Raw genomic sequence first — 23,984 nt, 5'->3', positions numbered from 1 at the left:
TCTTCCACCATATAAACTTGATTATTCAGTCCGTCTATCCCAATGTGGCCATTCTCTTCCTCCGCTGCTCCTTCCACTGCTCCAGCACAAGCTCAGCAACATCCTTCCGCAGCAGCTTCTGCGGATCAGTGTCCGGTGGATCACACCACTCGCCAAGCATGGCTCGCGAACAATCCATCCACACCTCATCCTTTCCACCCGCCTACTTCTGAAGGATCTTCATCGTCTGCTTCTGCAGGGCTTTCGCAGTCAAGGGTTATTTCTTCTATACCCAGAGGGTCGACACCCTCTTCTCCTTCTCCCGCTCCTCCTGCTTCTGCCTCCGCCTCCGCCTCCGCCGCCGCCGGACCTTCATCAGGCCCAAGCAGTTTCACTGCTGATGCTGGATCGGGCCATGCTCAACCGCAGCAAGATGCGAATGGCAACTGGGTCTATCCTTCTGAACAACAGTTCTTTAACGCCATGCTCCGTAAAAAACATAATCCCCATCCGCAAGATATGCGGACCATCGTGCCGATTCATAATGCGGTAAACGAAAAGGCTTGGGAGGAGATTTTGAAGTGGGAATGTCATTGGCCGAGTGAGAGATGTGGAGGACCGAGGCTGGTCAGTTTTGTGGGGAGACCGAAGGAGAGAACACCCAAGGCTTGGGTGAAGACGGCTTTGGGGTGAGTTTTTCTGTTGTCTTCATTTTTGGTGTTCCATCCCTTCATCTTTTTGCTTTCCATCTCTGGAGTGTTCCTCCCCAACCATCATAAAAAACCGGGATATCCCCTTCAAATCATCTCATAAAACCTGGCTGACAACCTTTTCCTCGATTTAGCTACACACCACCATTCGACAGACACGATTGGATAGTAGACCGGTGTGGAACCCATGTCCGCTACGTTATTGATTTCTACACTGGTCGACAGACGGAAGGTCCCGGGAAGATGGCTTTTTACCTGGATGTGAGGCCGGCGGTCGATGACTGGGAAGGGATCAAGACGAGGGTTAAGGGGTGGTGGAGCTGAGGTGGACGAGGTTGGGCGTAAGTCAGGAGCGTAGATTGGAGAGGAGAGTGATATGAACTGCCGGGTAGAGGTAAGGGTAAGGGGGCTATGTGGAGGTCGTAGGTAGGCAAGTTTTAGATGATACAGCACACTTCCTTATTTTCGAGAAGACGTCCATCGTTTCGTTCACTCAGTTTCAAGAGGATTTTTCTTTTATTTTTCTTTTCTTTTCCTCGATTACGGATCGTATGTGTAAGATTGCAGGGCCAAGTTCTGTACGGACGGGGTCGTATCGAATGGGCCCGTCTTTTGTGTTAATCTGGAAGTAGACTCGACTATTTTCGTTATCTTCATTGCGTAAACTCTGGCACTACGTAGCTCGATTTCAAAATAGGGCCATCTATCGACAAGGGTATCGTCCGTATTGTACAGCAGCTTTAAGGTACTATCCACTTTATTCAAATGCCTTTTATACACAGAAGATTGGCCAATGATGAACGAAAAGTATGCTAATTATAAGCAAGATAAAGATCCAGTCTCAGGGGACTTTGCCGTTATTACATAGGAAAATGCATCACGTGATCTTCACCTTCCTTTTATTGTCCCTTTTTTTGGTCCGCAACAAGTCGACAAGACCTCCCAAAAAAGTCCCTTGATAAGGCTCTCCCCTATTTAGAAACCCCCGACCCAGTCGAAACCAATAGTAGAGACCAAAAGGAGAGCTTATTAAGCCCTTTACCAGCTATGACCGCCGAGCTCACTCCTTCCATCGAAGAACAGGCACTCACTTCTCCGGGCCCATTTGAAGGTCCCGAAAAGCTTTTGGAAGTATGGTTCGCCCCTTCTATAGAAGAGTTGCCTTCCGCTGAGGAGGTTGAGGGGAAAGTTGCCGGCGGGTTGAATGCGCGTCCTGCAAAGGAAAATGGAGAATGGCAGGGCTTGAGGAAGGTGCCGAGAGAGGTCTGGGAGGAGATGTTGGATATTGTAAAGTGCAAGGTTTTGAGTATGGTAGAAGGCGATGATTTGGATGCTTACCTCTTATCGTGCGTCCTTCATTCGTCTTTTCTATTCATAACTGCTAATGGTGTATTTAATTGATTACGGAATTAGGGAATCATCACTCTTCGTCGCTCCTCATGTGCTTATCCTCAAGACATGCGGCACCACCCTCAACCTTCTCGGTCTTTATCGTATCATTGAAATTGCGCGTGAATACTGTGGATTCAACAATGTGTGGAGGTGCTTTTATTCGAGAAAGAGTTTTTTCTTCCCAGAGAGGCAACAAGGTCCTCATAGGGATTGGAGAGATGAAGTGCAGTTTTTGGACAGCGTCTTTGGTAAGTCCAAAAGCCCAAATTTCTTTCATGTGCCGTACAGCTATGAAGGAGAAAAGTGATTTGCCGCTAACCAACATGGAAATAATAGGAACGGCGGGTGCAGCGTATACTGTTGGTCCTATGAACAGGGACCATTGGCTCTTATACCTCACGACACCCAACTCCCAACCTATCCTCCCGTCCGACCCCAAACCTTGCACTCTTTCTCTCCCTGCGCCTTCCCCTTCTTCTTCTATTCCTACATTCTCCTCGTCTTCTACCGTCACGTACCAAGACACTACCCTCGAAATCCTCATGACCCATCTCTCTCCCTCTGCCCGTGCTCCCTTTTTCCACGACTCGGACTCCTTCTCCTCTCCCTCGACCACCCCGGGCCATGTCCTTGGTGAGGCCATTTCCCACAAGCTTGGGATTGATGCCCTTTTCTCAAAGGACGAGACCACCTTGGATTCGTTTGGGTTTGATCCATGTGGGTATAGCGCAAATGCGGTGATTGGGAGTGGACTGCCTGTTTCGGGCAAGGGCGGCAAGGAAGGCGGGGGTTACTTTACGATTCATGTGACTCCTGAAGAAGGATGGTCATATGCTTCGTTCGAGTGCAACGTCCCTCTGCCATTCTCCTCTTCGTCTTCCCCGGGAGCCCTCGCCAAGAGACCAGACTTGCAAACACTTATCCGTAACGTCGTCAACATCTTCCAACCCTCCCGTCTCTCCATCACTCTTTTCGTCTCCACGCCTCCATCATCCTCTGGCCCTGGCTCGAGCGAAGCAGAAGTCAAAGCTTGGAACTCATTCGGAACGGACCTGTTGGGTAACGAGTTTGTGCGCAAGGACAGGATAGGGTACGAGTTTGATGGGTATGATTTGGTGTTTGCTTGTTTTGAGAAGAAGGGTTGGGTGGAATCACAGTTGGCGTTGGGTTCGGAGACCAAGAAGAGTTTATGAGTGTTACGAACGTGGGTTGGAGATGAGCGACGAATTCGCGACGGGGATGATGAGAAGATGAAAGAGGTCGCTTATATGTCGATGTTACGACTGTCGGGGTGGTCAGCGGTAACGCCTTTTTTGGTTTCTTTCCTTTATTTGACCTTTGTCTATTTTAGATTTTACATACCAATTCTTTTCGTATTTTCCGTATCATTTTCATCCCGTTTACCAACAACTTTTAACTGGGCGGCCGCCTTTTTTTCTTGAGCAGCGGCTTTTTGCGTTTTTTGCGTTTTTTTGCGTGTCAGAATAATACCCTATTGTGCGTATTGCGATGATTTTCATGGTTTGTTCGCCGATTACTTTGTTCGTTTTACTGCTCGTCGTCGTCTTTGTTCGTCCGTGTTTTGACTGCCGTGACTGATCGACTTGTTCCTACATTCGACGACTTTTTGCATTGACACCCCATCTTGACGAGTGCTATATCACTAGAAAATCCAACAAAAAGCGTAAATCAAAGCATCACGCCAAGACATCCCACAAAGTGGCTATAACAGATAGGGGAACCTCTGTTTAAACTTTTAGACTCGAGGTTGATAAAAAGAAGATGCATCCCCTGTATATCTACGAAGAGACAGAAAATCCAAATATCCACAAAAAAAGGGGTTTTTGTAAAAGAAAACGAACGAAATGCCTCTACACAATTATACCTATCTCACCACTCTTGTTTTTTTTTCTTTTTTCTCTTTCATTCCCCCCCCTTTTCTGCGACATGTTCTTAATCGTCTCGTTTTAAACAACACCCATCATTTTCAAAACCCTGCCCACTTGCGCGCCGCGTCCCCTCACAGGCGCCTGCTTGATCCCAAACAACCTCACTTGGGTATCCTTCCATGAGCCGATACTTGTCAGGCCTGCGACGTAGATATCCCCCCAGAGAAGAGAGGTGAGCCAGATACATGATGCGGGCGACCACTGTCAAAAGGTCAGTTCGGTTGAGGAGAGTGAAAAAGAAAGGGACGTACTTGGAACCGTCTAGGGGTAATGGGCGGTGCAGGCGGCAAGACGTCTGCGAGCTCGACGTCTTTGAGGATGTTGAACACTTTTTCACTAGGCGCGCCAACGAGCGGTTGGGTTTCTCGGATCTTTGGTAGCAGTTCAGAGATGGCGACGAGGACGGGATCGAGCGGGAGGCTAGTTTTAAAGCAGAGGACTGTGGTTAGCTGGTTGCATGAATGTGGGAGGATGATGGGAAGAGACGTACCCCTTTTGCCAGCTGGAAACCCATTCCTGCGTGGGGACATACCCATTCGGCCCCACTCCCGCTGCCGCAATCTTCATCAATTCTTCTTCTTCTTCATCGTCTTCCACTCTTTCTTCCTGACCGCCGCCACCGCCACCGCCGCCGCCGCCGCCGCCGCCGGGGTGGGTGTTGGTAGTGGCGAGGGAGGTGGTTGATTCTGTTGCGCGCATCTTGCCCCGTGCTTTCTCAGACATGCTGCGTGATGGAGGCGGGGGGTTGGAAGCGTAGTCTGGCGTGGCGGTGGCGGTGGTAGTGTTGGGGGTAGGGGTAGGAGTGGTGGATAGGGATGGTACGTCGCCCTCGCTTGGGGTGCTCGCATGCCCTTGTCCTTGGCCCTGGCCCTCGCCTTGGCCCTGGCTCTGGCTTCCGGAGAGATGCACATCATCCTCTTCTTCCGGTTCAAGACCCAACAATGCGGCTTTTTCAGCAATCATCTCCGCATCCGAGGTGATCCCATTGTCCCGTCCACCCCCGCCCCCACCCCCGCCTAGTCGAGTGAAAAGACTGTTGGTGGAGGAGGGATTGGTCGTGGCGGCAGAACCAGGACGCCCATTCTTCTCCGCTACGCCCGAAAAATCTCTATCAGCCCTGGCTCCGTTTGTCAAGCAGCGGCAGTCGACGGAGACTTACCAGCAGCAGCGCGCAAAAACTTTCTGCGCTTGATATCCCTCAGACCGGACATCAACGTAAACGTGGCGAGGGTCTGGAAATCATTGTGCGATCGGAGGATGGCGTATACGAGGTTCGGGTTCGCGTTCAGTTGGTAGTACAGCACCGAGTTGAATGTTTCGAGTCTAGACAATCAAAAAGTAAAAAAAGTCCAAAAGTCAACATCGACAACGGGGGGGAACAAGAAAACGACTTGCAGATAATAAACCAGCCTCGGGTGACCTTCATCACCCAACAAGAAATTCGGTGCTGAAAACGCTTTAAACAGACCCAACAACCTGGCCGAAGCTTGGACGCCAATGTTGGTGATGTAAGGGGAGATGTTGGCGATGGAGATGGTGAGTGCTGGGAAGAGCGGGTTCAGGCCCGGGGTGGTTGCTATAGAGTATATCGACTGCGGGGAAATCAGCGTTTGTTTTCGGGGAGGGGGGAAGGGGAGGCGGGGAGACTTGCAACAATCATGAAATCAACTGCGCTCCCGGTCACCCCCCACCTTGCAGGGACGGGTATGCGGATGGTCTGGTTGAGCGATTTGCCAAACGGTTCGTTGGCGGAGAGGGTTTGGAGGAGGTAGGAGAGGAGGCGGAGGAGGCCGTTTTGGGCTGCGCGAGTGAGTGGGTGAGTGAGTGAGTGGGTGGGCGACGGGGGGACGTACCGGGATCATCTTTCAATTCCAAGCATGTTACGAGGATATACACCACCAAGTCTACCGTCTTTCCCGGTTGTTCGAGGAGATGCGCTTTGAATCGCTTGTTCAAGTCGACAAGTCGCCAGAGAAGAATGTCTGTTCTCACAATTTTAGTTTTCTGCGGGGACAGAAGAGGAACGGGGGGACGGCGAAGAGACGTACACGTTTGGAGCAGACACCCTATATCCTTTTTCCCAACACCGACGCCGCCGGGTAGATAGCCATTGGTGAGCGACGTATGGTATTCAGCGAGGGTGGCGAGGATGCCATCGAGGATGAATGTAAAGTCTTCTTTGCGGTGCTGTTTGTCAGATTGTTTAGCATGTGACGGTTTAGCAAGTGGCGGGGAGATGGACGCACGAGTTTGGAAAGGAAATACCTAAACGCGTTTTCCTCCTTTCCTTCTCCCATCCCGGTCCCTCTCATCACCGTTCCGGCATACCCGCCTTCGAGCGCTCCGGCAGGGCCGACTCTTGCCTCCATCTTGTAATCGAGCGCGACGAGCAGGACGGCCATACAAACCCTCACCAGCGCCTTTCGCTCCTCGCCTCCCCTGAGCCCCAAGCCGCCGAACCCTCCGAGCTTGCCGAGCCCGCCGACTATGCCTATCCCGCCGCCGGCCGAGGACGATGGGTCCCGGGTGAGGGAGGTGTTGAGGAACGAGCAGAGGAGGGAAAGGACGAGCCGGCGTTCGAGGGTGTGGGTGAGGGTGAACAGCGGGGGGTTGGGGGTGGTGTGCAGGGCCGAGGGGGGTGTGTAGAGCGGGGAGGAGAGGAGGATGAGGAGGAAGCCTGGGTGGGGGAGAGTTGGTCAGCGGCGTGCAGCGCAGCGGGAGGAGAAAGGGGACATGCGTAAAACTTCCGTCTTGTTGCGGTCCAGTTCGGGGGAGGAGCCTATCCGGATTGTGCTGCCTACCCCCTTTTCCCAGATGACGTACTGCGAAAAGAGTCAGCTTGTTCACTGTGTTGGCAGACGAGACATGCATTGATTTTATCGTCCTCGTCCTCGCCGTTCACGCTCTGGGGCAGGGTGAAGCCGGCGCAAAAGAGGAGGTCGATGGCGCAGCTGAAGAGACGCTCGGCGAGAGAGGGGAGGTATTCGTCTGGTTGCTGTGGGCGTGGGGTGTCGTCGGGGGGCTGGGTGAGGGGATCGCTGATCGGGGACGCGGGTGCGGGGGGGTGGCCGAGGGTGGCTTTGAATGCGCGCGCGCCGGCGTCCAGCTCGGCGTCGTCGTCGTCGGAATCCGCGAGCGTGAACTGGGTGTCGCTGTGGGAACTGGCGGGGGCCTTCTGGCGGGCCCAGAGATGGGTGGCGGCAAAGCTGTCTCCGGGGGTGTCGCCCTCGGCCTCGTAGACGACGGCGAGGACGGTGCCGAGGACGCGGAGGCAGCTGAGGGCGTGGGCGCAGAGGTCGGGGGCGGGGGGGAAGCGGGGGTCGGGGACGAGGGTGAAGAGGCGGTGTGCGAGGTGGGTGGTGAGGGTGGCGAGGTTTGCGGGGTTGTGCTGGAGGGCGTGGCGGAGGTCGGGGGGGCGGACGATGGGGGGGACGTCGTGGGGGGAGGGGAAGAGGGAGTACCACTGCGCCCAGTACGCCGTGTCCGCGGGGGGGATCCGCTCCGGGCCCGCGAGGCGCTGGATGCCCGCGGGGGAGGACTTGAACTTGAGCTGCGCGTCCTCCGCCGGCGAGAGGAACGGCAGCCCGATCGCCTGTGGCAGGGACTTGAACATGGGGGGGGGGGGGTCTGGGGGAGACTTGTGCGGGAGACAACAGAGACATCGAGCCACTCTATATTACCCCGCGTATTACGTACACACTCTCTTTTTCACCTCTTTCTTTCATCTCTCCACCTCTCTCCACACTCCACACACACACACACCATGGACTTTTCACAATTCAACGGCGCCGAGCAGGCACACATGTCCAAGGTCATCGAGAAGAAGCAGATGCAGGACTTTATGCGTCTCTACTCCGGCCTCGTCGAAAAGTGCTTCAACGCCTGTGCCCAGGACTTTACCAGTAAAGCCCTCACCACCAACGAGGTGCGTCCCCTGTGTCGTGCATGCCACCAACTAACCGTGTGAGAAGACCACCTGCGTCCAGAACTGCACCGACAAGTTTCTGAAGCACTCTGAACGGGTCGGCGCGAGGTTTGCAGAGCACAACGCCGGTATGTTATCCCCGTATGGTGCCGCATCGCTAATGGCGTCGCAGAGCAAATGCAGGGCGCCGGACAGTAACGGTCTGGGAGTATTTTGCAAGTGGCGTAGGATAAAATCAACAGTCGTACTTTACAATCATCTTGCATGTATCAAACAGATGGATAACAGATTCTAACCCCCTAAACGATACCCTAAACTATACGCTAAACCCCCCGCCAATCCCCACCGTCAGCCCTCTCCCACTCCCCCGCCTTCCATTCCGCGCCCACATGATAGTTCTCCAGCATCTGCGCCGCCACTTGGGCGAACACGAGTCGTTCCCCTTGGTCGATGAGCGCGCGCTTGAACGACTCCGTTTTCGCCCGGAGCGTGCTGACGAGCGCCGAGTCTTGCACGCGGAGGCGCAGACGGTTTGTGTATTGGATCATTAGACGGGCGAGGTGCAGGAAAAGGACAGAGGAGATGACGTCGCACGAGGCTTGATCGTGTGTTAATGTTTAGTCAAGACGTGATGAGATGGACGTACAGAGATGGGTATCGCCAGTGTTTTGGACGGCGGAGACGAGTTCGAGGACTTTGTCGGCAGCCGCCACGACACGCGTGATTGACACTTGGTCAGCGCCGTCCGGGTCGCACTTGTCGAATCCGTCTTTCGAGTGTAACACTGCAATCGTCCTTTTCCCATTTTCAGTATAGCATAGACTAAACCCGACCAACACTCACGTGTACAGAATCATCCACACAGAACTCAACTTGCCAGCCCTCATCCTCGGCCCTCTCATCTTTTCTAAAGACTCCATGTACCCCTCGGTCAGGCCAAGTAAGCGGTGTGTCTTTTCGGGGGTGGACAGCTCTGGCGGGGAATCGAGGAGGCGCTGGGCGTGGTAGAGCAGTGTGATGGATTTCGCTTGCGCACACAGGTCAGAGTCGGGTGTCGCGGGCGCGGGCGCGGGCGCGAGGGGAGAGAGGAAAGTGTGGATGGTCGTGTCGTCCAAAAGCGCTTGGACGGATTTATAGTCGTCTTTAGGCCATGGCGTGGTGATATCCTCGTCATTATACGCTTTGCGTACGTCAGCAAAACATGTCGAAACGAAAGTATGCGACGGGAGCGCTTACACGAAGGCCAACCCCAGCCGATGGCCGCTGCCCGATCGCAAATGTAAGAGGTCCAGCTAACCAAAACCGTCAAGTTCAGCTCTGCAATTTCCGGAAACGAGATGAAGAAGGACCACTTGCAAAAGATTGACTCGCTGGCCAAACTGGTACCACGATTCAGGCGGCGGGACGATCGCGCCTTTATGCATCAACGCCCTCAACCCAGCTTCCCTCCTCCTTTTCGCCAGCCTTTCCGCCGGCACCCTATCCTCCGGCACGAACCTCTCCCCGACCCCGCCCTGCTTTGTCAAGCCCGCGGCGCGCACGAGCGACGTCGCAGCCACGCAATCGACCCACCCGTCAATGTTCTTCGCCTCGTTGAAGAAGCTGTACGCACGCGACACGCCGGCGATGATGGTGTCGAGCACGCGGGGGTCGGATTGCGTGATGGCCTGCACAGAGTGGGCGCGCGCGTGCGGGAGGAGGAGGAGCGGGATGGCGGGATGGCGGAGCGATTGGATAGGCGATAGAGGGAGCAGAGCGGGGATGAGCGAGAGGAGGAGGGTGGGGTGGATAGGGTCCGGCGTCGTGCGGGACACGCGGCTGACGAGATCCATCGGCGGGATGACGAGCGGGTGCCACGTGTTGACAGTCGAGTTCATGTACGTTTGCACTCTTTTTCTTCTCGTCAAGTAAAGTTTAGATGTAGATACAAAATAGACGTACAGATGCGATATGATCCTCTCGCCCTCGCCCTTCCCGCCAGTGGCAACCTTGATAATTTCCTTTACAATCTCCTCTGGAGACATCTTTGCCCATGGATCGTTCGTCTCCGCCGCCGCCGCCGCCGGGGTATCCGCCGCCGCTGCATCAGCCAGCGTCATAAGGTCCGGCTCCAGCTGCGTCTCCTGCTTGCGCATATCCGCGAAACTGTCGAAATCGTGCAGGATAAAGGCCTCGTCATACTCGCTCGGCGGTAAGAGACTCGGATCGACATTGTGGACAAGCGTCTGCTCAACGGTAAGCTCGCTCCCGCCGCCCGAACCCAAACTCGGGGCTGTATACACCGAGCTCGCAGCGTGTGCGCCGCTGTCGCCCCCAGACGCCGACGCCGCCCCGGCCTGACCTTGCTCCAACCGTTTCTCCAGCTCTTGCAGCCGATCCTCCAGCACCTTGACCCGACTCCGCTGCTTCTTTTGCGCGTAAACGCATTCCTTGCCCGACTTGACACAGTTTGCGCACGCAGGCAATTCGGCGGAACATTTCAGTTTTCGACGTTTACAGAATTCACACGCGCCGCCTCGTGCGAGCATGCCGGCGCGGGACGTGGCTTTCCGTTTGACGGCCGGGTGGTGGTGGTGGTGGTTACCGGACGAGGGAGAGCGGGATCGGTCGTCTGGCGTTTCCGTCGAATCCTTGGGCGCAGGCGCGGCTTGTTCGGATAGAGATGGGTCGATGGCAAGCGCTTCGTTGTCAGACCGGGTGGTATCACCACCTAGTACACCGCCCGTCTCCGCCACCGCGGCACCTTCAGCCAGGGTATTGATCTGATTCGGAGGTTCTTGCAAAGCCTGCACGTCGGCGCCCTCGCCAAACAGCGTCCGCAAAGCAGAAGCAGTCTCCGCTTGCGCAGAATCGGCACCAAGCGGTAGCTGCCCGAGGTAACCCGAGCTGCTGCCGTGTTTGGAGTACTCGTACGCATCTTGCTGCGAGGTTTCAGGAGGCGATGGCCGGCCACCAGACATGGGGTCCAGCGGGTTGCCGTACCGGGCGTCATATCCTGCCATGGTTTATTCGCTGCTTGTTAATTATGGTTGTTGATTTGTTGACAAGACGGAATACAACATCCACCTCCGAGGCGTGGGAACGGAGATGGACTTATGGGTGCGGTATAGAGAGTTTACGTAATTTGGATTTTCGGGTAGAGAACTTTTGGCTGAATTCTTCACATTTATCGGATTACCACGTTCAAAAGAAAAGTACAGAATGGGACCATGTTGATGTTGGATCATGCATCAAAGATAAGATGTGTGCATAGTCAGGGCCAAGGTAAGAGAGGTCTAGGGCACATCTGTAACTCTAACTCTGGACTCTTGAACAGTTCAACGACGGCTGACGACGCCAGCAACCGGCAATACCCAAGCTACTGGAGATGATGCTCAAGCTCACCTGTTAAGCAGATGAGATGAAAATGACAGATACCTTGCCCCGATTTGCCCTTTGATACATGACCATCCGTCACGGCCTCGCGAACCGTGAAATCAAAGATTGTTGATGGTTGAGGTTATCGTTTTGAGTGTTTGAGCATACCGTATTAGCCGAGAATAGGATGAATGGTTCGGACCCTTGAGATCGTTTGTTGGTGAGTGTCGAGAAAGAAACGACAAGTATAGTCGAATCGACAATTGGGGATTGAGGTAATGCATAACGTGTTTATAGCTTATTAGCTTGATGTTTGGATGTCGAGATCTGTGAGAGATTGAGGCAAAGGTTCTTTTGCGCCCACTGGCTATTCTTGATTCTTGACTCGGAAGGGGCGTTCAGGTGATGGATTGTGTGTGGCGTGTATGATACTTGTATAACGCATAAAGGTACGCAGTACGAGTAACGCGTTACACATTGTTTGTGGTTTGTGTAGGATGTGGATTGTTCGTTCAATTTGGGGGCCTGTGGGGAGAGGGGGGCAGTTTGTTGATCCTTCCGATGGCAGATGGGGAACACGGATTCCTCGGGCTACTCGGCGCAGTTGTTCAGAGTTGCTCGGCGCAGTTGTTCAGAGTTGCTCGGCGCAGTTGTTCAGAGTTGCGGAACGACGCAAGGCGGAAGGAGGGAACCATATGGCAGTCACGTAGGGCCAGGTAAAGGGTCGATTGCTGATTAATCAATATCTGTAACCAGAATCAGTGCGCAGAGCACGTAGTAGGAACGTTGACGGTTGATCGGGATTGTTTCCGAAAGAGGAGCCGGGATACACAAAAGTGCTTTGTGGTATAAGAATGGATTAGGGCGCTGTCGGGGGTTTGGGTTTCTTACATGTCTCGAGAGGGCAAGATGCAGAAGGGAGAGGAAGTAAGGACGAGGGATTCTCGGTCGTCATAGCAGGGCGGGATCAAATCATATAGCGTAGGAAGCCGACGGGAGATGTTTAGGATTGTGAGGTTGACGATGTCAGCTTTTTGTTTCTGAGACATCAACATACACACGCACAGACCTTTTCCCCTCCCTTTGTGGTCACTATTCGCGATGGGCTAGGCACTAAACGTGGATTCCCAAGCTATGCTCTAACCTGGGTTCCCCGTTTGGTGGCTTCTGGAGCGGGTGGGGTCCTTTGGGTTATCTCTTTTCCATCAAGGGTCGATCGCGCATCAAAACAAAACAACCAGCAATACATCTCCCGGCTTATGTTGCGAATGGGATGCGATGTGATGTATGCTGTGTGCTATGGCCGATGGGCTGGAGCAGCTCCTGGGTGTGTACTAATGTATGTGTCTCCATTACAACGCTCTCCCACGCCATTCTTGTCTCTACCGCCATGGCCACTCTCACCCCAGGTGTATCTCCCACTTCTTGCCTGGCAATTTCATCTCCCCGACCTCCCCTCTCTCCCATCTCCCCGGACCCATCGACTATTATCAGTCCTAAATACCGTGCTGCGAAACATAAAATCTCAATGAGAGAGGTGCAGCCTAATTATCGGAGAGCTGATGGTTATGGCCAAGGTCACCACCACCGAAAGTATCAGGACCAGCAAAGGGTCGATGAACTTGATCCAGACGGTGTCCCAGCAAAAGCGGATGATGAGCCTCGGGTCTGTCCGGTAAGAACCTCTCCTTCGCCCTCGCCCTCGCCGCCCTCCCGACCTCGATCCCCACTCCCATCTCCATCCCTCAAAGTTCAAGTCCGACCCATCCGCGCTCTGCCCCGTCTCTCAGACCCTACTGTCCAAGCGTTAGGTATCCCCGTGTCCAATTATGTCTTTGCTCCCAACCCCCTAGGTTTCCAGTTTAACCATTCTGATCTTTCCAGGTTCCGGAATGGCGCTCATGGGAGGTGCGGCGTTGATGTTGATGTGGATATGGATGTTGATGATGATGGTGGCGGCGAAGAGGGTGATGGGAAGCCGATGACGATGAGTGAAGCGGTTTGGAGGAGATGGGAGCAAGTGGGTGAGTTGGCGAAAGGTGCAGGAGAGTTATTCAGGTATGCGTATGACCGGGATGGGAATGGTAAGTCCTTAATCTTTCCATCTCTATCTTTCCTTCTCCCTCTCGGGGTTCTCTTTACCAGTATGCTGATCCAAAGACATAGATTATCGGCCTGACATGACACACGTCCAAGCCATACGTCTAGTCATTGCAGCTTCTCCTCGAAAGATGATGACTCTTGCCCAAGTACGTCTGTTGCTTTTTTTAAAACCCACCACCCTCCCTCTACTTTCCGTATAGTCCAAATTCACGATACCTCTACCTAACACTTTTTTCTGATAGATATACCAAGCGATCGAAGAACGCTGGCCGTGGCATAAAGCAGCAGGCTCTACGTGGAAGGTATGTTTTGTTCAGTTCTCCGTCATTCCTATCCCCATTCACATCTCCCTCACCCCGACCGTTCAGAGTGTAAAATTGATTCTGATATGGTGTAATGAAATGGAATATAGAATTCGATAAGACACAACCTCTCTCTTAATGACTGCTTTATCAACGCCGAGCGGCCAACTCATGAAGGCGGGAGTGGGAAGGGTGGGTATTGGACCGTGAATGACAAGGTACGTTCGCAATCTCCCTCGTCCCTCAGTTCTTTTTATTGGATTCGGACTCGGACTGGAGATAAATGGAACTGATAAAAACCTCGAAAACAGCTCACTGGCAAAACCGCTCGCAAGCTTAAACGTTCTTTGCGTTCAGAACTCGAAAATGAGATGGAAAACGACGCGATTGAAGTGGATGGTCGTGCTGGTGGTCTATCCCATCGTCATCCCTACCCTCAACCCAACGCTCACGCCACTTATTTTCCTTCTTCCTTCTCCCCCACTCACCCTCACCCCCATTATCCTCATTCACAGACGCACAACATAAATGATATGTATACTACGGAAACACTTTGGGACCCCCCTGCTCGGCCGGTTCGGTCGGTAAAGAGGTATCGTCTTTCGCAACCTCCTCTTCCTCCTTCTGGTTCTGGTGCTGTTTCGGCTTCTTATCAGCCTTATTTTCAATTATACCCACACTCTCGCCCTCACCAGCACCCACACGAGCACGAGCTTCCACATGAGCGTCGACACGAGCACACACTAGAGCGTGCACGACCGATACTAGCAAACGAATACACCCGCTCTCCTTCTCCCTCCCTTTACACTCATTTTCCCGAGTATAAGCGCGATCCTCATCTTCGATTAGGTATATCTCTTTCTGTGCCAACTTTTGCTCACATGCAATCTCACAGTCGAGGAGCATTGCCACATGCGCCCGAATTGATGGACCAAGAACGTGATGGGGATGAGCAGAGGGATAGGGAACAGCGGGTGAGGGATTCAGTCACGCCGTTTGGTGTGCGAGTCTTCGCGCAAGAACGAGAGCGAGGGAAGGAGAGAGAGGAACAACGTCCCATATCACTTGTCGACCTCCGCCAGTTAGATCCATCCTCGTCCTGCCCTGCATCAGTGCCATCAGCGCCATCCTCAGCATTGTCCAACTTTACTTCCGCACCAACCTCCGTATCGGCACCATTCCCAGAATCGGCAACTGTATTAATATCCACATCAACGGCAAACAAAAATAAATCCTCAAGCGAATGGACGTCCCATCACACCCGAACTGCCAGAGTTGGGACAGGACGATTTTGGAAATGGGATCTTTTTGGTAGGAGTAGTGGGAGTGCAGGTGGTGAACGGGAACGAGAGCGGAAAAAAGAGGACGAACGAGAGCGAGAATGGGAAGGGGAACAGAGAGGATACTACCATCCATACCCTACACCCAAGACGTCTGGTGAGATCGAGCGGGAAGCCGATTACAATGATCACGAGCACTACGACCATACCCAAAACCACGTCCATACTCAAAACCACGTCCATACGCAAAACCACGTCCATACACAAAACCAAAATCAAAAGGCAAAGTATGTTTCCAGGGACATTCCATTTTCGCTCTGGACCCCGCCCGGACAAGGGGCGGGGCAGATGGGAGGAAGGGAAAAAGGGGAGGATAGGGACGAACTACAGAGAGCTGCAGACGGTGTAGAGCTGTTGGCGCTTGCTGCTGCTAAGATACAAGGATGAAAATGTGAGGACGAGAGGGCGTGAGCGCGTTGAGCACAGGAGCGGAGGGATGAGTGGGAGTTTCAAAGGTGGGATAGGTGAATCTGCGACCAATGTCAAGAAAAGCGAAAAAAAAATGTCTTGTTTTCATACCCATACTCATACTCTTGTTCAACAAAGATCTCCCTCTCATGTGCACAGTCAGCCGTCGTATTGCGCCACATCCACATTTATACTTTACGGCCCAGCTGAGATGTCAATAACCAGCCATCCGGTACGATGCAAATGATGGGCAGGAACGATCCCGCTTGCATGATATATAATTTCCGTTTTCGCTTGAAATTATGAAATTTACAACTCCCAAGCTTTCTTCCTCTTTCGGAACCTCCCCTCTATAGGGTCTAGAATCCTGCATCTAACTCTCGTGTTCCCACTCCTCTCTCCATCTTCGTCTTCCCAAAATGTACCCCACCCCTTTTCATTCCCTAATCTACATCTGACCTACACCTGCTCATCCCAGACCAATCTCGATCCATAACTGCCGACGGTATCCTGCCACATCAACATCACTCCTTTTCCGTCCCGTATTGTCCCTCTGCCTCAGCACCTTCATCTTCATCTCGATATTCATAATAGTGGTTGGTGTTTTATGATTTGTTGTATTTGTATTTGTCGGGAGATGGATGGATGGATAGGATCTAAGCCTTGGGTCCCTTGCCACCTGGTATAAGCTGTGTGGGTAGGAAGGAAATATATCAGCATTCCGCCCCCAGTATTCTCTTCCCCACAAGACACATAGCATGAAATCTCGCCGTGGAAAGCAGTCTCTTCCCAAAAAGAAAGGAGCAGACATGCCATTACGGCTGATAGTACAATAATAGCCATACCAAGAGCAAAGCTCGATTTCGAGAGGCGAGGGAAGATGGGTAGTTGTACGTACCATGGCGATGTTGTTCCCGTTTAACAAAGTATCCCCAAGATCGGTCTCTGTGATTCCCGAAGCAGTAACTTCGCTGTTGTCGACAACAACCAACAGATAATTCCTTGATCAGCACATCTCCTCAATCTGTTGAAGTTGATTGTTTTGATTAAGGAACTAAACTGACTATTCCTTGACATCTTTCAAAACCATGTCTAAAAGGAGATGGAATATATCGTAAGCTCAAACCTTTACCCAAATCCAAACACCTTTCGTCATCAAATAAACTGAATCATACTCACTAACATAGTCATCGAAACCCATCAAAGTCCCAGTAAACTCTCGTTCATTCTTCATCAAGACCCAGATAGGGGAGCCGATACATCTGTCGACAAGTTCGAGGGGGAGGATTGTACTGGCCATCGCGTTTTTTTTTTCCTGCAGTCCTTTCTGTCTCCTGAGTTGGAACTGTGTCAGATCTGTAATTGGCCGGTGAGACGAAGGAGTACAGCAATAGTTTGAAATGTCAAGAGTCAAGGAAGAGCGACGAGCCCGCCGTTGCGAGTATTGCGGAAAGCAAAAGCCCAAACAAGCTTGCAGTCATTAATTACGTAAACTCGTTTCGGAGCGTAAGTATTTCGCCGCGACGTCACTGCCACGATAAATACTCTTAACCGCCGCCAGCACTACTTTCAACTGCCCAACAACGCTTTCCCGAACCGGAAGACCTTCCGCATGGACGCGTGCAAAGGTAGTATATCTGACAATGGCGGTGTGACTACGGGCTGGAGGAACATGTTGGCTGTAGTTAGAAGGGGGCATAGGAGGGCTGTACAAAAACCGAGGATGATGAGGACGTGAAAGGCAATGAGATGTGAGGGGTCGAACCGTCTCAAAATCGAAGAACTCAAAGACGAAAATGAAGAGGAAGTGACCGAGGGAGGGAACGAGGATGAGTTAGAAGGAATGAATTGGACTACGTGATAGCATAGATGATACTGATCCTTCCTATACCCTTTACCCAAACATAATATCGTAGATACGTTACAACATAGAGCGTATTAATTACAACATGAACATTAAATGAAGTCATGATGATGACAATCGCGACAATAAGATCCACTCTCGACCCACAGACCCACATGATTCCCTTTCCTGTGCCCTTTTTCGTTTTTTCAACGTTGTTCTATCTGGCCTGGTCAGACGTATTCCAAAGCCTGAACGACGACGTTTGTCCCGTCTTTCTCTGTATTCTTATCTTTCACTACATAACTCCCCTCCTCTGATGTATTTCTTGAAAGAGTCTTTTCGTTCTCCGAAAAGCGGGAGATTGTGGACGACAATGTCGATTGATGGAAAATCGCTGTGCCAAGTACGATCTCTGGGAGGTCGTCAGGGCCAGAGGAATAAGGAGCAGGGAAAGCGATAAAAATGGATATCGCTTTCGAAATATCAGGTTGAGCGAGGTGCGGACGAGTAGAAGTCGGTTCGCGAAGTGTGAGTGGCTAAGACAGGTATGATCAGTATTGCTTAGTGCCCAGTATCCTAAATCGAAGCGGGGAAAAGAAAGTAGCAATCGACTTACCTGAGTAATCTCGTCCTCATATTTCATCTCCACCTCCCACATCTCAGGTTTTGTCCCTTCATTTCCCTTTACTCCTTCATCGAGATACTCTCTCATTATCTCTCTCAAATCTTCGCCACTTCCACTCATAGCTTGAGCTCGTCTAAGCGACCGTCTCCTGAGATAGATTCGGAGGGAGAAAACAACCAATATGGACGTAACAGCAAATGTGCCAACGCCGATTATAAGGGAGATGAGTGTAGATTTTGGGAGGGTGTAGTCGTAGTCATGATGATGATGAGTATAATCTATTTGCCTGGTGTCGAAGCGTAGAGAGCGTGGGTTGAGCATCTTGTGTGATTAACGTAGGTGTGTGGTGATGATTGGGGATGGATTTGGGAGAGAGCTGTTTGAGAAGCCCTACTAGAATGAGGCGGACAGAGGTATAGCCACGATACAATATAAAGAGGCGAATGGCAAATAGAGAGCGACTTGCGGAGCAAGAGTATAGTAGAAAGTTGCGTCGTTTTTATCTCGCTGGTGATAGCTGTTGTCCTTATGAGCGCCTCTTCTTCGGATGAGCCTCGAGGCGTAGTCTTGTTATAGATGTGTATCTTTGCTATGAAGAAAACGATTGGAGTGGGATAGTTAAGTCGCCTGCGTGAGACACTGTTTGTTTTGGAAGCTGTACAAATTGCGACTCTATCCACAATCTGGTGTACGTACAAACTACGTAAGCTACCAGACTTGAGAGACCGGCAGCGGACGGAAGGATTCAGCTGGATAAACGTTGGGATTGAGTTGCTCTGGGCATCGTGCCTCGTGCCTGGCTCCAAAAATGGTCTTATCGGCTTACCTTTTCCCAGAAAGAAAGCTTTCCAGTCATGGCATCGTCAACATACAAATATAATAAATTATTATAATTACTGAAAACCCGACATTGCATAAGCGTAAACTTTAGGAGGACACCCCAGACCACAATCTCAGAAAGGACGGTTTGGCATGATACTCGACTCAAAGGCGTCTCTCATCGCCCACTTTATCCCGTACCTAGCACCACTACTACTTTGACGTACGGCGGGCTGAAGTCCTAATTATTTGGGATGTTTGGGATGGGCAACATAGTTGGGTAAACTAACGCCTACTTAGCCGCATCCCGCTTCATCTATTGCGTCCTTTGTAATTATTCTTCTTTGTGTGAGTTGGATTGTCCATATGATATGAATCTCCAGCAACGTTATTTCGGTATTGAACGTTCTTCATTTCAAAACAATCAGGATTGCAAAATGCGGGGTGGTGAGTCTCCAGAAAGTACAGCACGTTTCGCCAAGGCCACAACTCCCTTGTGCCGCAAGTGTTCGCCGCTCAATCCTAAGATTAACCCCCGGACAGCTTTGTCCTTTTTTCCAGTGTATAAATGGATAACAAGTGGACAATAATTGAAAGCTGGGTCATTTAACTGCAAAAAGTGGGCTGGCGACGCTGCGGTCATTGAGATGTGAGCACTCAAGCTTCGTGCTCTCCCATGATATTGCTGGGTATTTACCTGTCGCACCGAAGATGTCGCAGCGTGTTTTTTACTATCTTGAACAAGATCTGGAGGGCTACCTAATATGCCTATATGGAGTTTCGATCAGTGGGACTAATAAAAATGATGGATGATGTAGAAAAAATACATACTTTGGTCGCTGTAGCGTGAGATGCTGGGTGCTCCTTCGCCATTGTATTCTGTAGTCGTAATACTACTTGTGAAATCAGTAAGAGTGGAATCGAGGTTTGCTTGTGTAGTCTCAGATAATTGAGTAGGTACAGCGGTAGCCTAATATAATAACTGTTAACAAAGATAATAAAGTGTTGGGACCTGAAGGGAATGATTGTACCTCGTTCCTCGCAGTAAGCATTGTCAACAGTTCCGCATTTAACCTTTCACCCTCAAGATTGAAGCGAGATGATAAATCCTGCAAATCGATAGGTGCGCCAGCCGGAAGCACAAGGTGCTCTGTCGGATCGTCTTCTGATGCTAGAGGATGAATGACACACCACAAATCCCACCATTTCCCTTCGAATTTATCCTTATGTCGAGAAAGAACGTGCTGCGCGGCGAAGATGAAAGTATCGGGCATGGTCATTCGGCGGAAGACTGCAGGATCAAGTCGGCTAGAAAGGAAGCGCACGTCAGGAGGATTTTCGAGGTGATCCCATGATTTGGGGATGTGCTCTTCTTGCTCCCATTCATTCAAGGTTAAGATAGCCCCCAACATGGTGCCTAATGAGGAATGCGTCGTGTCAAGTGAGAAAGGAAGGAAAGGAGGAAATTGGATCGGTGAGCTGTTGAAGCAACTCTGGGGAAGTGGGATAGAGCTTACTATAGCAACCAGACATCTGAAGAGAAAGATTCAGGATGAAAAAAATAAAGCGTCAGGATGATTCAATCGTATGTATTCATAAATTTAAAATTTGAGATTGCTCACTTCGTTAGCCGTCTCTATGGCTTCTGAGGATAATAAACGGCATATGCCTTCATCAGATATGATAGGGGGACGGCCATGGCCGGGGTCCGATAATTTGCGGGAGATCACGCGGAAGAAGTACATTGTTTGAATCGCAAGGGTGAAAGCCTTGATAAGGTCCAAACGTGATATCTGCCGTACTTACAATCAGATCCATAGACCTGGCCGTGGCGGAATAACGAAACGCACCTTACTCTTTCCGTTCGTAGTTCTAAACTCTGTAAAGTACGCTGGTCCTTCACTCCGGAGAAAGATTGACCAGCCCTCATTTTCTTCGATATGAAATGATCGGGCTATCATCTTGGTCCTGACCGCATCTTGCAACTGATTCGGGATCGGATAGCTGTGATATGGTCGACTTGACGAAATGGTGGACAACCAGACGTGTCATGGCAGAGGCGTCGATGGCGGTTTGAAACTGTTTCGGTTCCCTGGTAGCTGACTCGTACTAATATTACTTGCTTTACACTGTCAAGGTTAGATTAGATTAGAATGGTATAGATGATATTTAATAGTTTAACAAAGATAGCATAGACTAGAAAGATCAATGATGGAATATGGAAGATGATGGGTGGCAACAGGCGGGAAGAAAGGATATAGAGTTATGCAGTTGCAGTACTAAAAAGATAGTAATAACCGTAGTAGGAGGCTCGACCGTAAGCCCCTCGACGGACATGTATTTTAATACACACATTACGTAATATTCAAATTCGATTGACAAGTGCCCTCCTGTAGCAGCGAACTCCTGAGCGAACTCAATGCTGTCCACCGGTTTGTTCAACGTCGATTCAGTATACATGTATGTGATCATATTGATGTCAATCTACGCAATGCTAGGCGAAATGACAACTGTGTCTAAATACATTATTATTGCCGGAGCAAGAAGTTGGCAGAGGCTTTGGCCGGAGGTTCGGTGGCTCTCGAACTGGTTCAGCGACGGAGTGCTCAAGTGTGATGGCGTGAGGTGAGACATCCTTTCGCACGTCCCGACAACGTGGCAGTCAATAATACCAAGACAAACATATACAGTCTAAAATATCACGCAAAAAGGATGTTTTCACTCGCGTTTCCCCCTCCAACAACTCCAGAACAGTTATACCCCCATAAAATGTCCCGACCAATTCACCAGCAACCGGCTTATGTTACAGCAATTAAATCCCCTTTGGAAGAATTTCAGCTGAACATGAGGTCGCCGCAGGCGAATGGCCTCACAGACTCGCGGTTCAGGAACTGGGTTCGCCAGCAATGGGATACTTATTACAAGTATACTTCCAAAATCCTGGAAACGGACGAGGAGAGGAATTTGATCACGGGGGACTTGACAGCCTGCCGGGAAGAGCTGAAAGCGATGAAAAGCTTTAATGAAAGGCTTTCTCGACTGGCAATTTGTGCTAGTGAGCTTGGTTTCTGATTCGACCCTTCAATGATTGATAACCGTCACTCACACACGTCTGTTTCTTGTTTTAGATGACTTCGCCGCGGCCAGCCTAGTCCTAGTGTTGATCAAACTAATCGGATGGTTTTTTGGGTAAATACGTCTTTGTCCAGCGTTGGTACTGATTCGGCTAACTGCATCATCAGACTATCTGACTTGGGCATCAAAACTGTTGGATGAGCGAGAAAATGGGAGCCTGGGACACTGAGGATTCCGAGAGAGACCATTTGTGGCGTGACAGTTGCGTGGCTGATTTTTACATATTCTTTCAGATTCTATAATAGTTTCTTCCTTTTTTTTATGCATTCATAGACACCTCACAACAACAATAGGCCAGGCAGGGGTCAACTTGGCCGCAACCATCGTGCCAGTCGGCATCACGCTGACCAAGGGATTTTGGGTTCAGGCCGGCTCCAGGGTTTTTATCTCGTCGTGCAGCGTCGCAGTTGTGTCTGTTCTGGTATTATGTTTCACCATAGTAAGTTGGGGGGACCGCACATGACTCTGGCTGATAACGGCACCTAAGATACAAGAGCTAATGAAACGATAGTGGAGGACGAGGCGGTGGACAATTGATTATTTTACAGTGTTAATTAGTGCACATACTGTATTGTCAACTTTATGCATAATCAGTCATCAACCAACATAATCTTATTTCTTATTTCCTCAACGTAGCATTGAGAACTTCATCCTCGGTAACTGCAATTAAGAGCGTCAGCAACTGGATGGGAGTTATGGGATGAAAGCGGGACTTACCATCGAGCAACAAGCTCTTTGCATCCAACATGACTCTGTTCCCACTTTGTGCCAAAGTCCCAGCAATCTCCCTCGCGGCCTCAAGCTTCCTCAATTGCAAGAATCCCTTATTCGTCTTGACAGCCTCACCAATCAATTCTGCACTTCTAGCTTCACCCTGAGCCTTGACGATAATACTCTGCTTCTCCTGAATAGCCTGGTCGACCAAGAAGGCAGCACGCTGAGCAATTTGCTGAGCGACCTGCTTGGCCTCGACGGCGTGGGTGAATTCGGGGGAGAAGGCGACGTGGGTAATGGAGACGTCGTCGAGGATGAGGTTGAACCGCCTCGCCCGGCGGGTGAGGTTTTCACGGACAAGACGGGAGACCATCTCACGTTGGGTGATGAGTTGGGAAGCGTTGAATTGGGCGACGACGGATTTGAGGACTTCGTTGACGATGGAAGGGAGAACGCGTTCATCGTAGTCGGTACCGAGCTCTCGGTAGCTGAGAAGGCCGGGTTAGTAAAAAGGGAAAATGGGATTCGTAAGCAAAAAGAGTAGAGTGCTCACATAGTAGGGAGGTCGTTCACTGAAGGTCGAGAAAGAACACGACAAGTTATGTTCACCTAATTTTGGATTAGCATCAGCAATGTAAAGAGAAAATCCCGAGTGTTTGATCCTGATGTCGAGGCTTCCAGAGTGCCGAGTGACGATTCCATGCAGATCCCCATCTTTGCAAAATTGAGAAGCTCAAGCTTAAGACTCACCATTTGGAGATCCTTGGTACCAGTCAAAGAAGCGATATTGCGGGGCTTAGCACGGACATCGTAGATGACAGGGTGCTCAAACCAGGGGAGCTATAAGATGTGAGTGGTTATCAATATTTCTTACGCAAAAGAGACAGACATACCACAAGGTGAGTTCCTTCAGGGTAGATGTCGGCCTTGACACCTTGCAATCGTGAGTACTTGATAGCACGGTGACCACCGTCGACTACAGACCAGAATTGAGCAACTTTTTCTTCCCATCCAAGACCTTTACTCACCATTAAATAGAGAGTAGTTCAAGGCGATGGCACCGACAACAAGAGTACCGATCGCGCCACTACCCGCCATGAAGCCCTTGAACCCTCCTGGCATCTGCCCACCTCCTCGTCCGCCACCCCCACCACCGCCACTCGCCTGCATCCTAGCACGGTTGAGCTGTTGAGCGAGCTTTGCGAATGCTTCTGCGCCTTGTCTGTTCATTTTTATAGTCGGTTTGAGGAATATATCGAAATGTAAGAGAAGGTGGGAAGTCGCCTCCGTCATCTTCTGGCGGTCGGCATCGTATCAAAGCCAAATTGAAAGTCACGTGACTATTCCTCCACCGACAACTTCCGATGTTGATGATTTCCA

At 50.9% G+C, this 23,984-nt stretch overlaps 10 protein-coding genes across 10 annotated transcripts; 4 read left to right on the top strand and 6 right to left on the bottom strand.

Moving 5' to 3' along the window:
• Positions 1-25: 25 nt before the first annotated feature.
• CNA00150 (holocytochrome-c synthase, putative) lies at positions 26-1,543 on the top strand. The gene is made up of 2 exons (XM_566444.2): positions 26-668; positions 824-1,543. The coding sequence occupies exons 1-2, from the start codon at positions 43-45 to the stop codon at positions 1,011-1,013; spliced, it is 816 nt and encodes a 271-aa protein (XP_566444.1). The 5' UTR covers positions 26-42; the 3' UTR covers positions 1,014-1,543.
• A 65-nt stretch (positions 1,544-1,608) lies between these two features.
• CNA00140 (adenosylmethionine decarboxylase, putative) lies at positions 1,609-3,834 on the top strand. Its single transcript, XM_566443.2, has 3 exons — positions 1,609-2,035; positions 2,103-2,329; positions 2,418-3,834. The coding sequence occupies exons 1-3, from the start codon at positions 1,737-1,739 to the stop codon at positions 3,272-3,274; spliced, it is 1,383 nt and encodes a 460-aa protein (XP_566443.1). The 5' UTR covers positions 1,609-1,736; the 3' UTR covers positions 3,275-3,834.
• CNA00130 (expressed protein) lies at positions 3,738-7,661 on the bottom strand. Its single transcript, XM_024656132.1, has 11 exons — positions 6,900-7,661; positions 6,768-6,852; positions 6,277-6,707; positions 6,079-6,217; positions 5,884-6,012; positions 5,682-5,830; positions 5,426-5,622; positions 5,190-5,353; positions 4,521-5,121; positions 4,282-4,450; positions 3,738-4,231 (listed from the first exon to the last, which is right to left on the bottom strand). The coding sequence occupies exons 1-11, from the start codon at positions 7,641-7,643 to the stop codon at positions 4,049-4,051; spliced, it is 2,991 nt and encodes a 996-aa protein (XP_024511810.1). The 5' UTR covers positions 7,644-7,661; the 3' UTR covers positions 3,738-4,048.
• A 100-nt stretch (positions 7,662-7,761) lies between these two features.
• Positions 7,762-8,250, top strand: CNA00120 (chaperone, putative). The gene is made up of 3 exons (XM_024656131.1): positions 7,762-7,955; positions 8,002-8,083; positions 8,128-8,250. Exons 1-3 carry the CDS (start codon positions 7,794-7,796, stop codon positions 8,151-8,153), a joined length of 270 nt encoding a protein of 89 aa, XP_024512020.1. The 5' UTR covers positions 7,762-7,793; the 3' UTR covers positions 8,154-8,250.
• On the bottom strand, positions 8,209-10,993 carry CNA00110 (conserved hypothetical protein). The gene is made up of 6 exons (XM_567248.2): positions 9,897-10,993; positions 9,312-9,845; positions 9,192-9,247; positions 8,799-9,135; positions 8,602-8,750; positions 8,209-8,553 (listed from the first exon to the last, which is right to left on the bottom strand). The coding sequence occupies exons 1-6, from the start codon at positions 10,955-10,957 to the stop codon at positions 8,279-8,281; spliced, it is 2,412 nt and encodes an 803-aa protein (XP_567248.1). The 5' UTR covers positions 10,958-10,993; the 3' UTR covers positions 8,209-8,278.
• A 1,371-nt stretch (positions 10,994-12,364) lies between these two features.
• CNA00100 (expressed protein) lies at positions 12,365-15,683 on the top strand. Its single transcript, XM_024656130.1, has 5 exons — positions 12,365-13,396; positions 13,479-13,561; positions 13,658-13,717; positions 13,828-13,935; positions 14,029-15,683. Exons 1-5 carry the CDS (start codon positions 12,586-12,588, stop codon positions 15,442-15,444), a joined length of 2,478 nt encoding a protein of 825 aa, XP_024512089.1. The 5' UTR covers positions 12,365-12,585; the 3' UTR covers positions 15,445-15,683.
• A 33-nt stretch (positions 15,684-15,716) lies between these two features.
• On the bottom strand, positions 15,717-16,872 carry CNA00090 (conserved hypothetical protein). The gene is made up of 4 exons (XM_024656129.1): positions 16,645-16,872; positions 16,530-16,557; positions 16,364-16,436; positions 15,717-16,154 (listed from the first exon to the last, which is right to left on the bottom strand). The coding sequence occupies exons 1-4, from the start codon at positions 16,763-16,765 to the stop codon at positions 16,122-16,124; spliced, it is 255 nt and encodes an 84-aa protein (XP_024511809.1). The 5' UTR covers positions 16,766-16,872; the 3' UTR covers positions 15,717-16,121.
• Positions 16,873-17,338: 466 nt separating this feature from the next.
• CNA00080 (expressed protein) lies at positions 17,339-18,780 on the bottom strand. Its single transcript, XM_567247.2, has 2 exons — positions 17,928-18,780; positions 17,339-17,847 (listed from the first exon to the last, which is right to left on the bottom strand). The coding sequence occupies exons 1-2, from the start codon at positions 18,255-18,257 to the stop codon at positions 17,542-17,544; spliced, it is 636 nt and encodes a 211-aa protein (XP_567247.1). The 5' UTR covers positions 18,258-18,780; the 3' UTR covers positions 17,339-17,541.
• A 124-nt stretch (positions 18,781-18,904) lies between these two features.
• Positions 18,905-20,330, bottom strand: CNA00075 (hypothetical protein). The gene is made up of 5 exons (XM_024656038.1): positions 20,273-20,330; positions 19,787-20,172; positions 19,587-19,725; positions 19,453-19,523; positions 18,905-19,388 (listed from the first exon to the last, which is right to left on the bottom strand). The coding sequence occupies exons 1-5, from the start codon at positions 20,286-20,288 to the stop codon at positions 19,362-19,364; spliced, it is 639 nt and encodes a 212-aa protein (XP_024514110.1). The 5' UTR covers positions 20,289-20,330; the 3' UTR covers positions 18,905-19,361.
• Positions 20,331-22,509: 2,179 nt separating this feature from the next.
• Positions 22,510-23,876, bottom strand: CNA00070 (proteolysis and peptidolysis-related protein, putative; the record flags this gene model as incomplete). Its single annotated transcript, XM_566440.2, has 6 exons — positions 23,633-23,876; positions 23,498-23,580; positions 23,355-23,444; positions 23,158-23,213; positions 22,608-23,092; positions 22,510-22,550 (listed from the first exon to the last, which is right to left on the bottom strand). The coding sequence occupies exons 1-6, from the start codon at positions 23,832-23,834 to the stop codon at positions 22,510-22,512; spliced, it is 957 nt and encodes a 318-aa protein (XP_566440.1). The 5' UTR covers positions 23,835-23,876.
• Between the last annotated feature and the right edge of the window lie 108 nt (positions 23,877-23,984).

This window comes from Cryptococcus neoformans, chromosome 1 (assembly GCF_000091045.1).
Source record: "Cryptococcus neoformans var. neoformans JEC21 chromosome 1, complete sequence".
NCBI classification, from domain to species: domain Eukaryota; kingdom Fungi; phylum Basidiomycota; class Tremellomycetes; order Tremellales; family Cryptococcaceae; genus Cryptococcus; species Cryptococcus deneoformans.
The sequence above is the reverse complement of the archived record's forward strand: the minus strand, read 5'-3'. Positions and strand labels throughout refer to the sequence as shown.